The sequence below is a fragment of the Salvia splendens genome, chromosome 16, assembly GCF_004379255.2.
Source record: "Salvia splendens isolate huo1 chromosome 16, SspV2, whole genome shotgun sequence".
NCBI classification, from domain to species: domain Eukaryota; kingdom Viridiplantae; phylum Streptophyta; class Magnoliopsida; order Lamiales; family Lamiaceae; genus Salvia; species Salvia splendens.
This window is the reverse complement of record NC_056047.1, coordinates 1,199,798-1,217,165: the sequence shown is the minus strand read 5'-3', so window position 1 is coordinate 1,217,165 and position 17,368 is coordinate 1,199,798. Positions and strand designations below refer to the sequence as shown.

Sequence of the window (17,368 nt, the reverse complement as noted above, 5' to 3'; positions counted from 1 at the left end):
TTTTTTCAGTAATTTTGGAACGAGTATACTTATCAAACCTACTGCATAAATGAGCTCATTTAACTCATAACACAATCAAAAGCAACTAAAATTTAAATGTAAACTAAGATGTGATACAATAAAAGGAAATACTGTAATCAACAACAATGGCAGTTGGATAAATAGTAATTCCATTCATAACACAACATGAACTGTTCTTTACAAATGCTTCTTATATACAAGAATGCCTATTTTTTTTTATGTTATCAAATGTAAGACTATCAAAGAATGAATTGAGGTATAGACGGGTCAGCTTTGGAAGCTAGCCATGGAGCCAGCAGCCAAGGGTGTCGCGCCTCTGTTGTACATCCGCTGGATTTCTTCCCGGTACTCTGTCAGCGACTTGTCTGGTATGGCCAGGGTTAATTCCACGACATCGCCCATTTTCAGCTTGCAGGTAGGATCGCTGACCGGCTTGTGGTTCAGTCGCGGCCTCAGTTCCTCCTTGACAGGAAATCTGAACGACGTCCACCTAGAACTGCCTCGACCAGCTGTCTCCAACAGATCCATTACTGATGAGTTTGCTGGAAATTCTTGAACAGACATCTGCAGGTTGGAAAATCATGTTAAACGTTTAACTCGATGAACTAAAGTTTCGTCAGATTATCCAACAAGATTGCAAAACTAGTGGAACTACAGAAGCTAAAAACAGGCGCAAGAGAAGACATCAATAGCGAACCTTATCGTTTTCAATCATGATAACGAAGATGGGACCATCATTGCCACAATGGGGTTTGCATGAAAAGGTGCAACCTTCAGAATGGGTAGGGAAGGTGCAAGGTGGTTTCATGGAGTCGACAAAACCATCGGAGGACTTGTCTCTGCTTATTGCCTCACACTGCCACGTCATCACCCAACGTGCCCATTCAACCATCTGAAGTACAAAAGAGGAGTATTGGGAATCTCCTTCTTTGTATCTCCAATGAGCAGCTAACCCATACTCAGCTTGCAAATGCATCTCTTTTGTTCGAATCTGAACTTCAAGGGGCACCATATCATTGCCTGTGACTACTATATGCAGAGATTGGTATCTGCAATTTGTAACAGAAATTAAGTATACAATAAATAAGACCTGATAGAACAATATTTTCAACTTTTGAGTCGTTGGCATACCCGTTGCACTTGGGACGAACAATGTAGTCTTTGAACCTTCCGGGAACTTCATGCCATAGCTGCTGGACAACTCTTAGAGCTTTATAGCAGTCTTCTTCAGATTCAACAATTAACCGCAATCCATGAATATCGTGAATTTCATCCATATTCAGCTTCTTCCTGTAGGAGGAAGAACTACATCAGGTCAGTACGATAGTTACAAGAAAACACCACAGAGAGTTGCCAAAACACACAATGTCATTGTTTGATCTCTAAGTAGTCAATTGCAACTAAAGGTAATAATGGCATACATATCTAGATATGATTGTGGGAAGTGAAAAAAAAAGTCATACTTCAACATTTTGCAGTAGATGCTGTACAAGCTTTTATGCCGTCCTGACGCACAGTGGTATGAAACCCCGGCATCCTTCAGTGCTTCCTCCAACTTCTCCAAAGAAGAAGTAATGGAAGCCTCGTCAAAGGACTTCAGGAGCTTGGAGGAAAGCTCTTGATGATGGTCAGGATACAGATATGTGAAACACAGGTTTTCCAGCTGCTCTTTCCAAGTCGAGATACCTAATCTATTGGCAAGAGGAACAAATATTTCCAAAGTCTCCTTAGCAAATCTTTGTTGTTTGATCATCGGCAATGCATCCAAGGTCAACATATTGTGCAAGCGATCAGCAAGCTTTATCAGAACAGCCCTTGCATCTGCCATTGCAAGGAACATGGTATGCAATCTATCTGCCTCGACAGTTTTGCAGGCGGTGTTGTTCTCCCGTGCAAGCTTGCTCAACTGGCTCAGCTTAGATACCTGACAAAGAAAACCAAGTTCAACATCTCCGACATATATATCTCATGTTCAAAGAAACAGTTTTTAAGCAAATTCTTCCTGATCTATTGGTAAATTCCCTCTTCCAAACCCTAATAATCAATCAAGGTAGTAACATATTTCGACATTCTAAAACCCACATATTTCACAATCATTAACATTACCATATCAACATCAACATCAACATCCGGTTCATCACCTACAACTCTACACATGGACTCTAACGAGTCGCGACTCGTGAACGATAGTCACATAGCTACATTGACCCAACATCAAGACTAAAAACTTCATTTCAAAAATTTTAAAAAGACTACAACTTCTTATCAAGATCTATACAAACAAAATAAATATCAAATTTTGACTCACCCCCTCCACTAAATCACCAACTCCACCCCCAAAAGACTTTGATATGTGATCGAACGTGAGAAAAGAATCATCAACGGCGTCGTGCAAAAGCCCCGCAGCAACAACTGTTGAACTTGCGCCTATGTTCGCCAAGAGAGCTGCCGTTTCCACGCAATGCTGTAAATAAGGATGACCACTTGCCCGTTTCTACACAGAACAAAAGGATCAGAACAATTAATTCCACAATCATCTCATTTTACATAAAATCCGAAAACATTTCAACAAACAGAAGTTTTATACCTGGCCTCTATGAGCCTTCTCTGCTTCATAAAAAGCCTTAACAACAAATTCATCCCTAAATATCGAATTCTTCGACTGCGCATCAGACAGCAAGTCCTTCGCATAGACTGGCAAATCCATCGCCACGAAATTCTCGTCCATATTAAAAGGAAGCTCATCTGCCGACAAAGCATTCGACGACGAAGACAAATTGAAGTCTTTCACATCCAAATCGAAAGGCGAAGAATCGTAATCAACACACGAGCCCAGCGCGTGCCTCACGAATCCTTTGAACATCCCCGCACTCCCCGACCTAATAGAGCTGAAATCCGCGTTAATTCTCATGGGCGGGCTCCGAGAACTCGGCCCAATCGAATTATTCAGGCCTTGAAGCACCGACACCGGGCTCTGGTGCGCCTGATCTCGCTTCATAGACGAGCTCAAGGACGAATACCGATACGAGGACCCCAATTCCTCGTTCCTATCATGCCACAGAGAGCCCAAATCCTCCGCTCCAGATGAATAACCCGCGGATTTGATCGCCGGCGACGAAAACAGGCACGACAGGCCACCAATCAATGGCTTCTGCGACGGCGATGCCGACGCAGACGACGTTGTCCGGGCGTTGACATCCAAATCGTACGAGGCGTGGGAGCTAATCTGGTGCGAGGCGGAGCACACGCTACTCGGCGGGCTCGAGTAGAGCGCTATGGTCGAAACCGCCATAAATTTGAGTTCTACGTTTTCACCGGAAATTGACTAATTGAGCACCGCCGGTACACCGAAGTCCCGCAATCGGAGCAATAACAGCAAATTCACGATCAAAACTTTCTGATCCCAGCTCAAATTATGCAATTCAAGGGAAAAAAAAGGAGTGTGGTTTGTGGGAATTCTTTTCACCTAAATACAGAAACTGTACAGAATTATATATACAAGGATGGGGTGAGTGAATTTTCAACTCTCGATTGACAATTGGAAATGAGAAAGTCAAGGAAGTGGAGTTTGAGACCACGAATTGAATCGATTTTGGAGAGAGATGAAGTTTAATTGGGGTTTCTATATTCTTTTGCTACGATATTTTTTCAAATTCTTCTCATTTCTGTTAATTTCTACAATATGAAGACGGACGAACGTACGATGTGAAAAGACCAGTGTGCCCCCAATTGGTGTTGAAAATAACTGAAATGATACTGTTATGTTGTGTTGTGTGTTTGAGACGTACACGTATTAATATCATTTTTTTATAGAGAGGGGAGAACGGATTATAAATATCATAAATTTCAGAATATATCGGAATATAAATATCATAAATTGCAGAATATAAATGCTTATTAGGAGTACTACTCCCTACTTCCGCGAAATATTGTCCACATTTAGAGCATCCACAATAGCAAGGACTTCTCTACGGACTAGAACTATGACTTTCCAAAAACACCTTCTGTTACGTCATAAGGACTTCTCACCCCACTGCCACATCACTAGAACTTCCTACTGCACAATAGTGGACTAGCACTAGGACATCCCAACAACACAATTTCACATTTTTATATACAAAATTTAAATACGAAATTAAAATTTCGACACAAATACGGAGAAAATGCGAACATTTTATATAAATAATAAAAACATACATAATTAAAAAAATACATAGTTCAAAGAGAAAAAAAAAACCATCCCCAAGCTTTGACACACGCGGCCCCCCTCTCACTCCTTGTCGTCCCCTAGGCCAGTCGCGGCGGCGTCGGAGTCCCCAGATGCTCCCCCACCGCTGATGGGTGGGAACCCCGCATCACGCCTCATCAAGTCGACGACCCCCTGCACCATCCCTTGTGTATGGGGTCATCGGTCGCTCCCCACTCCTTGATGGTTTTTATCATGTTCGTATGATGTTGGATATGGGCAATACGGGAGAACTCGGGGGGTCGGCTGGAATGCTGCAGGGGCTGTCGATTGGACCTCCTGGGACCCGCTGCTGGCGCCTCCCCTAGACGCCCGCATCGCCGTCTTTTGCCCAATCGGGTTGTGACAGCGGCGGTTAAACGAGGGAGGACTCGGGATATCTTCGACATCGTCGGGGAGGTCGGTGGAGCCAGCGCTGCTGCTGTAGTCGCCGCTGGAGTTGATCTTCTGCCACTTCGGCCAGCCAGAGGCGACGCCCGCCCGAAACTTTGCCGACTCCATCAGCACCACATAGGAGTCCCAGTGGCCGCGCTCGGGGAACTCCGCCATCGCCATCCGCTTCGCATCCTCCATGGTCTGGCCGCTGGTAAGCATGCGGCCGTAATTCTCGTATAGGCCGGCAAATCGGGAGACAGCGGTCTTCAGTCGTTCCCATGTCTTCCGGCACTCTTCAGCCGTGTGATACCTTCCATCCGTCGGTTTAGAAGATATAGAGAATAAATTCATTACCATTAATTAATAGGACATTGTGTCAAATTTTAAAATGACTGAATTTAGAAAATAGGGATAACAAGAAAAGGATCGAATAATATCCCACGTCAAAATAGAGTATATATTTGTATGATTATCTGTGGATATTATTTTAATCAGACGCGTTGCCTACTACATAGATTTACAATAATTACTTTTTCATTAAATTAGATGTATTATATATTGATAATATATTTCAAATTATAGCATTTCATTTGTGACGATTAAATAACTTTAAGTTCAAACTAAAACAAGATATTATAAAAATGACCTAAGAGAATTGAATTAAACTTGGTCTTATTAGATACAATAGGTCATTAATTATTTGGTCCAACTATAAATTTTAGGGTTGGTCGAATATGATGGATATAAATGGACCTACTTATATAATTAATGGTATAATTTAAAGTATGTTAGTATAATTCAAGCATATGATATTTCAAATTTAAGATCGATACTTCATCATCAAACCAACTCCTTAAGCATCTTAAATTGACTTAAGCCATGAATGAAGATGACATGTGATATCTTTTTCTATAATATAATTGAAGCCTAAATGTAAGAGAATAAGTCACAATTTTATATGGTCTTTGGAATAATATGCCATTCTATAATTTTTATATGAAAGCATCTTGCATCAATCAAATATTAGTACTTTTTATATTATGATTAAAATTTATTTTTTTATAAAAAGTTATTTTAAATACACTCTCTATTCTCATACCGTTACTTTCATACTTTGTTTCTCTTCATCTTTTTAATTTAAGCTTTTGCTAACATAAAAAAACTTCATGCATGTTCTTTAACATATTGCCCATTTTATAATTTTTTCTATTTTATCAAATTATTTAAATAAAAATTACTAAGATAAATTAAAAGCTGATTATTTTCTTTGATTTTCCCATTTAATATCATGGTATTAGTGATGTATTCGACATAATATTCACTATAAGTAGTAAACTACAATGTTTAAAAATTAAAATGTCGACATGAAAGTTTGGTATTAATGCTACTACTAACTACCTATTGACCAATAGTGTCGGCTATCCACTATAAATGAATCTTCACAATATCATAATTTTTATCCATTTTTACGTAAATGGATTCCACAATTTAGTGCCCACATGGATTTAACAACTAACGAGGATTGGAATCTATATCCTAAATTCCTAATCTTCCTTAGAATATTTTATCTTATATATTTATGGGATTCGTAATGATTATATATATCCCAGTGGGAACATCGTAATAGTATATATTTTCATGTAGTAAATGTACTATGAATTATCATATTCCCTAATTTCTCACATTTTATACAATCTTGAGAATCTTTCCGACATTTATTTTCATTTATGTTTGTTACTTTTAAAAAAAACTATATTGGTACATCAAAATTCATTGTTATGCTTGGTCAATCCAATTGTTACGCTTCTATTTTAAATTAGAGGGAACATCATTTTTGGTCCACGAACTTTGCCAAAGTATCATTTTAGGTCCGTGAACTTTGAAAATATCATTTTAGATCCGTGAACTTTGAGTTAGTATCATTTGAGAGACTTTTTACTATTTCCAAGTTTTTTTGGACGAAAATACCCTCAATACCTTAAAGTGTATATATTTTTAATAAATTTATCATATACTCATAATTTTTTATAAATATCTTTACAATATATTTTTGACAAATTTTCTAAATATAATTTGACCTTAAATATTATCACTTAATTTTGTGACATGCAAGTAAAATTGCTTCTTCAATTTTTTATATTAATTTTTTTTAAGTTGAATAAAGAACTTTTGTTTAATAATAAAAAATTGAATAAAGATTTTTTTCTTGCATGTCACAAAATTAAATGATAATATTGAAGGTCAAATTATATTTAGAAAATTTGTCAAAAATATATTGTAAAGATATTTATAAAAAGATCTTTATTCAATTTTTTATTATTAAAGAAAGTTTTTTATTCAATTTAAAAAAAATTAATATAAAAAATTGAAGAAGCAATTTTACTTGCATGTCACAAAATTAAGTGATAATATTTAAGGTCAAATTATATTTAGAAAATTTGTCAAAAATATATTGTAAATATATTTTAAAAAAATATGAGTATATAATAAATTTATTAAAAATATATACACTTTAAGGTATTGAGGGTATTTTCGACCAAAAAACTTGGAAATAGTAAAAAGTACCTCAAATGATACTAAATCAAAGTTCACGGACCTAAAATGATATTTTCAAAGTTCACGGACCTAAAATGATACTTTGGCAAAGTTCGTGGACCAAAAGTGATTTTCCTTCTTTAAATTAAATGCAATAAAAAAGCACACACAAATAAAACTTGCAAAAATGTGGAATCCTAGAGGCATTATGGTCATTAACAATTGTCAAAATCAATGAATCTCCACCGTCATCTCCACGGAAATTCCATAAATTTCTAGAATTTAATGAAAATGACGAATAAAAATTGAAAATTAATTTTATCTTTTCTTTAATTGTAAAAAAGAAAATAAAACAGGACAAAATAAGGGCGTGGGTTGGGAAGGCACGTGGTGGGCTAGCGGCAGGGCACGAATGACAGGTGGTCTTCCACGGCGGCGCACACTTGTTTCTTGGCCGCCTATGACAACTCAATTGGTTGTTTTCTACTATTTCTATAGTTAGAGAGATCAAAACGAGTATATGTTTAAATCTAGAAATGTCGCTCAAATTTTAGTTCTAGGATTAGATAATCTAATGGTCAATAATTAATTAAAAATATAGAATATCATAATTAAGTAGTTTTAGTTTATATTATAAGATTTGAGTTTAATGTCATGTTAAAATCATTGCAGGTCATATTTTGTTATAATAACCTAAAATAAACTAGCAATGACCTAAAAGTGTACTACACATGATATTGTTATGCGTTTCTGTATTTAAATCTAGTTTTACATAAATTAAAACCCTCTATACCCATTTATTTTTTATCTACTTCTATTGTACTAGTGTTTATTCATCATATATATCTAAATCTAGATTTTTAAAAAAAACCCTACATGACAAGGCAATTTGCCCCAATTATAAAGTCACAAATTTTGAAACAAATGCAATATTTCTAAACAAAAACCATTGTCATGTAATAAGAACCCCATTAACTATGGGTTTGGGGCCATGAATATAGAAATTTAACAAAAAAATTTTTTTTTTGTAATTTTACTGTTTTTACACTAGATTTTTTTTTTATGTTTATTATTTAATTAATTTGAGGATTAAGAATTTGTATCATCTCGGAAATTTAATGTTATGGCCAATTCATTTCTCTTTCTTTGTTAATTTATGGAGATTTACTGAATATCTGTAAAATGAGTTCAATTTTCATTTGACTTTAAGATAACCATTGCCGAGGAAGTTGTGAAATGTATTTTTATAAAATGTTTGTAAATATAAACTATTTAACGATATAAATCATTAATTCGGGGACGGAGAGTTATTTAGCTGGTATCCTAGTATAAATAAATTTATCAAGAGGAGAGACGTGCGTTGATTGTGGCTGTGAAATTCCCAAAACAAATCGACCTAAATCCTAACTCATCCACAATTGCGCCCGTCCCGGCGAACGTTCGTCATTGTGCAGCGGTGACGCGGATACGAATGTCCACTGCGGACACCAGAGTTCCGCGGCGTTCCCGGGACGTCCGTCGCGATGTCCTTGCGGACGTCCGCCATTGCGTTGACTCCACGGACGTCCGTGCGAACGTCCCGATTATTTTATTAATTTTTTATTATTGTGGGAAGTCCGTCGGGGTGTCCTTGGAGATGTCTGCCACTGTGCAGTGGAATGTTTTTATGACGTGACAGTGCAGTGGAAAGTCCTTATGACGTGGCAGGATGTGTTTTTGGGATGTCCGCGGGGATGTCCACCGGGACATCCGCAGCGGCGGACATCCGCACCACTCGGATGCTCTAATGAATCAATGCCCCAATTTACTGGAGATGTTGCTTTTCTATACACGTGACGTGAAATCCTTCTCTACACAACACAAACTATGTCGTTTTGTATGAAGCCCATACTGTCCATACATTAGAAATGACTTTTTCTCGTGTGTTTTAGTTAGGTGAATGCAAGAAGAAGAAGCAAAAGCAATTGTTACTTGCACTAAATTGTTAGGACAAGTCATATATGATCGGTATTTTGTTCTCTTCTTATTTTTTTCAATACTTAAGTCAAATATGATTGGGGATTTTGTTCTCTACTTATTTTTTTCAATATACAAGTAGTAGCCGTTATTGGATGACTTTTCCCATTTTGAATTACATATTGGATAGGTGGTGTGTTTTATATTATACTCCTTCCGTCTAACAAGAATATGATTAATTTATATTCTTATCAAAATTAGACAGCAACAGCTCTGCCCCACCCTTCGGTAACGTGGTTAACATACATTCTTTCAACTATGTCCGACTCCGCAAGCTTTGCTTTCTAGATTCGCTATAAATTTCAAAGTTTAACTGGAAAATCAAAATCAAGAGTGTGATTCTATAAATAATAATTTGAATTATTTGAATAACAAGTTCTATTTATTGAATGGATGTTCATTTTCAGCCATTTCATGAGTTCGAATTTCAATAAGGCGGAAATTCTTTTTTTAGTGTAGTTTGGCTTCAATGCTTTTATACACCAAGTGTAATAATAACGTGCAGACTGATGGGGTGCGTACTAAACAAGCCCAACAGCAATGACGGCCCATCAGCCCAAAGCCCAAGGAAGAGTATGAGTTCGGCATTACCAAAGAGTTCGGCCTCAGCCTACAGCTCGGTAAAAGCCAACCTATCAAGCTCTGCTCTCAGGTCGGCATCAAGCTCTACTCTCAGATCGGCAACCAAAGCAGGAGTATGAGTTCGGCATTACCAAAGAGTTCGGCCTCAGCCTACAGCTCGGTAAAAGCCAACCAATCAAGCTCTGCTCTCAGGTCGGCATCAAGCTCTACTCTCAGATCGGCAACCAAAGCAGTTCGGTCTCAGTATTCGACCGAACAAGGAGTTAGTGGACCCATACAGGATGTCCAACACACCCACTACCACGTGGTGTCAACTCAGGCCACGATCGTAGGCCATGACCTACGCTACATCCACGATCTTAGGCCATGACCTACACGACATCCACGACTTAGGGTGGTGATGCAAGCCACGATCTTAGTCCAAGATATAAATGGAACTTAGATCTGATATGAGAAGGTTAAGCTCTCTAGAGATAAAACACCATATAGCAAATAGCAAGTTTGTATTTGTAAGCTGTAGAAAACAGATCAAGCAATACAATCTTGCCCTCCCTTTTTCCCGTGGACGTAGATTTACTTCAGTAAATCGAACCACGTAAATTCTTCGTGTCATAATCTTCATTCTCTACCAGCATTTACAAACATCAGAAATTCGCGGATCCATCACTGGCGCCGTCTGTGGGAAGCAGAGAACAAAATTTGTGATAAAGCGAATTTTTGATCCATTTTTTTCCACCCAAAAAATGCATACCAGATCGCAGAGTACCCGTATTCCTGCCCGTGAGAACCAGGAAGAAGCCAATCCATCCCATAGGTCTGGAAAACAGCCTAGGGATAAATCCACCACCAGTTCTCATGGCGAAGGAACAGGCCGCTCCAAAAATCGTCCCACTGAGTCTTCCCAGCAGCCTGATTTGAATGAGGCTGTCAAGCTGTTCTTGGCTGAGAAGCAGGATGAGTTCTTAGCCTTCCTGCAAAAGAGCCAAGAGCCGAAGACGAAAGCGGAGGATTCTCCTTCCTCATCCAGACATGAAAGTCACTACCGCAGTAGTGCCGTGTCTTCCAGGAAGAAGAATCCTCAACCCCGACATATTCCTGCTCTTCCTCGGTACCGGAATCACAGGAGAACTCAATCTCCTCCATACCGACGAGATATCGGATTCGCCGTGTACGGAGCACTGAAGACTCCGTTCTCGGACGACATCACCCGAACTCCCCTACCGCAGAACTACCGAACTCCGTCGATGACTTACGACGGGCTCGTGGACCCTCACGATTTCTTGGGGCGCTATCAGTATAACATGGCGAACCAGGGTCTCAACGAGGTCCACATGTGCAAGCTGTTTCCCGAGCTGCTCATCGGGAACGCGAGAAGGTGGTTCGATAGCCTCCCCCAGGGCAGCATCAGATCTTACCGAGATCTAATGGATGCCTTCCACAGGAGGTTCTTTCAGAAAGCGGAAGCCCGAATCACTTCGGCTCAGCTGCTTTCCATTCGTCAAGGTCGCGACGAAAAAATCAGCGACTTTATGACAAGATTCCACAAGGAATGCCTGCAAGTAGACGATCTCAACGATCTGCTTGTCATCTCGGCATTCCAAAATGGAATCCTGCCCGGAGCTCTCTACAGGAAGCTCGTTGAGTGCGGTCCGCAGACAGCTCAGGAAATGTGGGACATTGCGGACCAGTACTCCCGGGCCGATGAGGCAGACCGTCGCAAACGGTCGTTAGACAGCTCATCGTCCCGAGGAGACAGGAGGAAGCCCGATCATAGCGATCAGGGACATCCTCGCCGAACTCCTTTTGGCGATCAGGGACATCCTCGCCGAACTCCTTTTGAAAGGATTCAAAGGACTCCGGTGCAAGACAGATTGGGACCCCGTCTCAATCCCGAGAAGCCGCCCGCTCAGTTCGTACCGCTGAACAAGCCGAGAGCGGAAATTTTCGAACTACACTCTGACCTGTTCGAAAAGCCAAAGCGGATGACGAAATCGGCCGCGCGCCGACCCCAGGATAACTACTGCTCCTACCATCAAGACCACGGTCACGATACCGAGGAGTGCAGAAACTTGGCTGCAGGTATCGATGTTCTTGTGAGGGCAGGGACATTGAAAAAATACCAAAGCAAGCAGTCAAAGAAGAACAAGAAGCAGAGAGGTGCGAACTGCGCTCCTCAGGATCCGAAAAGGCAGCCGGATCCCGAAGACGATGACGAGCCGCAATATGATGGAGTAATCCTGACTATTGACGCTCTCCCAGCCGGGAAGACCAAGTCGTCCCTGAAGTCAGAGCGCAGGGGCTCCAATCGAGAGGAGCCAACGCATAAAAGGCTGAAGCAGGACGAAGTGATTACGTTCTCGGATGCTGATCCCGTCCCGGCCATCTCTCCTCACCAAGACGCCATTGTCATCCAAGCCGGAGTGGCAAACAAACTGATCCACAGGGTGTTTGTGGATACAGGAGCGTCAGTCAGCATTCTTTTTAAAGAGTGCTTCGACAAACTAGAAGTGGACCCAGCTCGGCTCAGCCCGGCTCCGCTTCCCCTGAAGAGCTTCGCCCAGGAGGACACCCGCCCTGAAGGTATTATCAGCCTTCCGATCACGGTGGGGAAAGCGCCTACTAGCTCCAGTACGATGATTGAGTTTTTCGTGGTGAAAGCTCGGTCCCCGTACAACGTCATCCTGGGAAGAGACTGGCTCAACACAGTTCGGGCCATTTGCTCCACTTATCACCTCACCATCAAGATCCCTACTAAAGGAGGGATAGCGGTCATCCGAGGTGACCAAAAGAGAGCAAAGGAATGTCTGCAAATTGCGCTTAGAAGTGTACCTTTTTGGTAGATTCGGGAAAGTTTCTGGGTTGTTGGGTTTCAAAAGACGGACTCAAGGCAAACCCCTCAAAAGTTCAAGTCGTTCAGAACATGGCAATGCCGAAGTCCATACATGACGTGCAAAGGCTAACCGGATGTCTAGCCGCACTGAGTCGATTCCTTTCCCAAGCAGCCGAAAAGCAACTGCCGTTCTTCAAGGTGTTGAAAAAGGCACCAAAGTTCGAGTGGGGAGCCGAGCAGAAAAAGGCCTTTGACGAGCTCAAAAGTTATCTAGCCGAGCTTCCTATTCTCTCTGCTCCAGCCGAAGCCGAAGTACTATTCTTATACTTAGCGGCATCGGATCAAACCATCAGCGCGGTGCTTGTACGAGAAGAAGGCCTAAAGCAGTTTCCCATCTACTTTACAAGCCGAGCATTAAGAGGTCCAGAAACAAGGTATCAACCTCTGGAAAAAATTGCTCTGGCGTTAGTAAATGCAGCAAGGAGACTGCGGCCATACTTCTATGCTCACAAGGTATGCGTCTTAACCGATCTACCTCTTCGGCAAGTTTTGACCAAGCCAGAAGCATCAGGCAGAATCGCCAAGTGGGCTATAGAGTTGGGAGAGCACACAATTGAATATCTACCTCGGAAAGCCATCAAGGGACAAGCCTTGGCAGATTTTCTTGCAGAAGCGAAGTTCGATCAAGCAATTCCTATTATTGCCGAACAGAAGAATTCTGCCAATGCCGAACTAGCACAGCCCTTGGAATCCGAAGTAGAGCCGCCGGACTGCTGGAGCGGATTCGTAGATGGAGCTTCAAACAAGATGGGAAGTGGAGCTGGTATTTTACTTGTCGCTCCCGACGGACACGAGGTAACCTACTCACTTCGTTTCCTATTCCCCACTACTAATAATGAAGCCGAGTACGAAGCCCTCCTGGCCGGACTCCAGTTAGCGCAAAGTCTACTCGTCAAATCTCTCAAAGTCCATTGTGATTCACAAGTCATAGTAAATCACATGTTGGGTACAAGTGAAGCCCGTGACGAGAGAATGAAGAAGTATTTGGACAAAGCGCAAAGCATCAGCCGAAGTTTCTCCTATTTTCGGATAATCCGCATTCCCAGAGCGGAAAATAGCCGAGCAGATACCTTAAGTAAGTTGGCCTCAGATCCGAGCTCAAAGGCGGAAGAATTAATGCATCGAAGCATTGATGAAGCCGAGGTACATTCTGTATCCAGCTCGCCGAACTGGATGACGCCGATCTTGCAGTATCTGGATCAAGGACAATTGCCCGAGGATAAGAGAGAAGCTCGGAAGATCACGTGCCGAGCTCTTCGGTACGAACTTCATCAAGGAGTCCTCTTTAGAAAGTCTTACCTCCAGCCGTTATTGCGGTGCGTAGGACCAGAAGAGACGGACTACATCCTCAGAGAAGTTCATGAAGGATCGTGCGGTAGCCACATCGGAGCCAGAGCTTTAGCTAAAAAAGTTCTGAGATGGGGATATTATTGGCCAACCATGGTACAAGAGGCAGTGCAGCTCGTCAAGAAGTGTACGAAGTGCCAAATTCATGCAAATGTCCCAAGGATGCCGCAGACCGATCTATACACTATGCAAAGCCCTTGGCCTTTCATGCAATGGGGCATAGACATAGTGGGACCACTTCCTCAAGCTCCTCGGCAAATGAAATTCCTTATCGTTGCCGTGGACTACTTCACGAAGTGGGTGGAGGCTGAACCATTAGCTACGATAACGAGCTCAAAGGCATTGGACTTCGTCTGGAAGAACATAGTGTGCCGATTTGGCATACCCCACATCCTCATCTCGGATAATGGGACTCAGTTCACCGACAAGACGTTCAAGAATTGGTGCCAAGAGCTGAACATTCAACAGCGGTTCACTTCGGTCTCCCATCCCCAAGCAAACGGACAAACGGAAGTAACGAACCGGATTCTGGTGAAAGGGTTAAAAGCTCGGTTAGAACAAGCCAAAGGACAATGGGTAGAAAATCTCCCTCAAGTCCTATGGTCCTACCGAACTACACCCAAAACCTCCAACGGTGAAACTCCGTATAGCCTGGTGTACGGCACTGAAGCCGTAATTCCGGTGGAGATCGGCGTACCCAGTCCCCGAACCCTAAATTTCTCCTCAGAAATGAATGACGACGGACTAAGAGCAGAACTAGATCTCGCCGAAGAAAGAAGAGAATTGGCGTGCATAAAAGCAGCCAAGTATAAGGAGCAAGTAGCCCGGTATTATAACCAAAGGGTGAAAAAGCTTCAATTTCAAGTGGGAGATCTCGTCTTGAGAAACAACGAAGTAAGCCGAGCAGAAAAGCTGGGCAAACTCGAACCCACATGGGAGGGTCCATATCGGGTGTCCGAAGTCCTCGGCAAAGGGTCTTATAAATTGACTCACATGTCAGGAGAACAAGTACCCCGAACATGGCACGTCTCCAACCTCAAGAAGTTCCACTTGTAAGAGACAAAGTCCGGTCAGTCCGTCTCGTGTCTAGTTCGGTCATAGGGGTATGTGTTTTTATTTGTTTGTTTTTTACTTGTACCTTTTACTTGTCGTTTTAAAAAAAGGTTTAAAGTTTTTTTCCTTCGTCTTTTTCATTTTTTCCCTATGTGTTTTGTCTCTATGTGCTTGTCGTCTCTTACAAATGGTACCAAGGTATATCGTTCTTTAAAGACTGATCCCCTTTTTAGATCGATTATTAAAGACTATTGTGAGTCCAAGCTTCTAAGGAGGATATAAGACCACAATTCAGCTTAACAAGCAGTCCGTCTGAAACGAACTGCAATAAGCCAACGATTGTGAGTCCAAGCTTCCAAGGAGGATACAAGACCGCAATTCAGCTTAATAAGCACTTCGTCTGAAACGAACTGCAATTAGGGAAAGTCCGATCCACGCGATAAACCTCGCCGAATTAGGACGACCAAGTTCGGTCAAAGAAGTTTACCTCATAAGACCGGGGACGACCATGTCTAGTCAAAGAGGTTTACTGCATAAGACCACTTCGGTTAACTGGGAAAGTCCGATCCACGCGATAAAACTCGCCGAATTAGGACAAGGGAAAGTTCGATCCCGGCGACAAAAATCGCCAAATTAGAACACAAACCAAGTCCGGTCAAAGATGTTTATTTCATCAGACCAAAGACGAGTCCGGTCGAAGATGTTTATTTCATCAGACCAAAGACGAGTCCGGTCAAAGATGTTTATTTCATCAGACCAAGGACCAAGTCCGGTCAAAGAAATTTACTTCATAAGACCGAGGACAAGTACGATGAAATTTTTTCGCTAAGCTGTAAATACAGTGTTAGAAGCGAAAACAAAATTTCATTTATCAAATCTTGTTCAGCATACAACTCCGCTACCCTACAAAATGGCGTTACGCTATTACAAAGGACTATTCTACTGTCCAGGGTTGCTGAAGTTAAGCCACCTATCTGCAAAATCCTCTGGAAGCCGAGTTCGGTTGTTCCGAGCAGATGAAGAATAAGCAGGTCGACGAGATGCTATCCTCGACCCAACGCCTCTTCCCCGAGCCCGAGAAGTCCTAACACCTCGGCGATGAAGAGTCTCTGCAATAAGCATCTGCTGATCTTGCTCGCTCATAGTCACAACTCCTCGGCGAATTTCAGTCCGTCCCCGTCTTGACGATTCCGGTTGCTCCTGAGCCCGTTCTCGTCTTGACGTTTCCGGCTGTTCCGGAGTTCGTTGTTGGCTGGGAGTAGGATTTTGAACAAGGGAACCAGAGGTTTGATCTGGAGTGCGAGCATCTGTTGGCGCGATATGCCGGAGGAATCTCTCAATTGAGGGACGCCGGGCAAGAACAATGTCATACCGAGAAGCCCAGCGCCGCAATGATTTCACGACTTGTTGGCAAGCCGAGCTCTCCAGCGCATTGTTCCTCCGGAGTACATTATACTCCTCCCACAGTTCGTCAACTCGTTCCTGAACTTCTGATATGGTCATTCCCCCGCGCACACGGATGTAATCCTCATACGCAGTCCTCTCAGCAATGGCCGTATTCAGCTCGGCCTCCAGATCTTTCTTATCGGACTCTAAGTCCTTGATATCGGCCTCCAGCTTCACTAAACGAGCCAGAAGCTCGTCATTCTTCGTCTGATCGGCTATAGCTCTTCTCTCAGCTTCGTCCAAAGCCGAAGAGTACAGCCGTTTCCAGTGAAGTATCTCCATCTCCTTGGGTACAAAGCAGCTATATTAGTTCGGCAGCTATACCGAGCAGATAGTAAAATACAACAGGAATAAAGGCGAGTACGAAAAGCTATACGAAGACAAATGTAGAGGATTTTTCATTCACAAGGAAAATTTTTTACACTAGGGCTTCAAGGCCATTTTACAAGGAAGAAACTAGACTAAGAGAAGGGAGACGAAATCATACTCCGCCTGCTTCGTCTCCGGCTCCTCGGTCTGGTACAGCTTCCTTCTCCTGGGCTACCTCAGCCTCGGCCTCGCCTCCTGCCGGCATCGCCTCCGCCTCCTGATCGGCCTCCTTCTCCGGATGCCCGGCCTGATCGACTTCGGCCTCCCGCTCCAGCGGCTCGGCCTCACCCTCTCCGTTGTAAGTCGAAGCGGGTGAAACGGGTCCCACGGAGGCAAAGATAGCCTCCAGGTTCTCGTCCCGATCAGCTCGACAACTCCGGACTCGGTCTGCAGAAAGCAGGACCGAAGATGAAGCGAGCTCCTCAAGGAGCGGCAGATTCTGAAGCCGAGCTGCTATCTCTCGGCTGTACAGAGGCAGCACGACGTCG

At 42.4% G+C, this 17,368-nt stretch overlaps 1 protein-coding gene across 2 annotated transcripts; it reads right to left on the bottom strand.

The window, feature by feature from the left end:
• Positions 1–153: 153 nt before the first annotated feature.
• LOC121772712 (probable GTP diphosphokinase RSH2, chloroplastic) lies at positions 154–3,673 on the bottom strand. 2 transcript variants are annotated; one of them, XM_042169909.1, is made up of 6 exons: positions 2,609–3,673; positions 2,330–2,515; positions 1,485–1,945; positions 1,153–1,326; positions 719–1,070; positions 154–585 (listed from the first exon to the last, which is right to left on the bottom strand). In XM_042169909.1, the coding sequence occupies exons 1-6, from the start codon at positions 3,311–3,313 to the stop codon at positions 289–291; spliced, it is 2,175 nt and encodes a 724-aa protein (XP_042025843.1). In that variant the 5' UTR covers positions 3,314–3,673; the 3' UTR covers positions 154–288. The 2 variants fall into 2 exon arrangements, with proteins under 2 accessions (XP_042025843.1, XP_042025844.1); XM_042169910.1 differs by having other exon boundaries at positions 1,153–1,311.
• Positions 3,674–17,368: the final 13,695 nt, after the last annotated feature.

What these genes read in the sequence shown, in the direction of transcription:
- LOC121772712 (XM_042169909.1), bottom strand. Translation starts at nt 3,313, where the DNA reads ATGGCGGTTTCGACCATAGCGCTCTACTCGAGCCCGCCGAGTAGCGTG. An exon ending in AGAAGGCTCATAGAGGCCAG is followed by an intron (nt 2,516 to 2,608) that starts GTATAAAACTTC and finishes TGTTCTGTGTAG; the next exon opens with AAACGGGCAAGTGGTCATCC. An exon ending in GTTCGTCCCAAGTGCAACGG is followed by an intron (nt 1,071 to 1,152) that starts GTATGCCAACGA and finishes TACAAATTGCAG; the next exon opens with ATACCAATCTCTGCATATAG.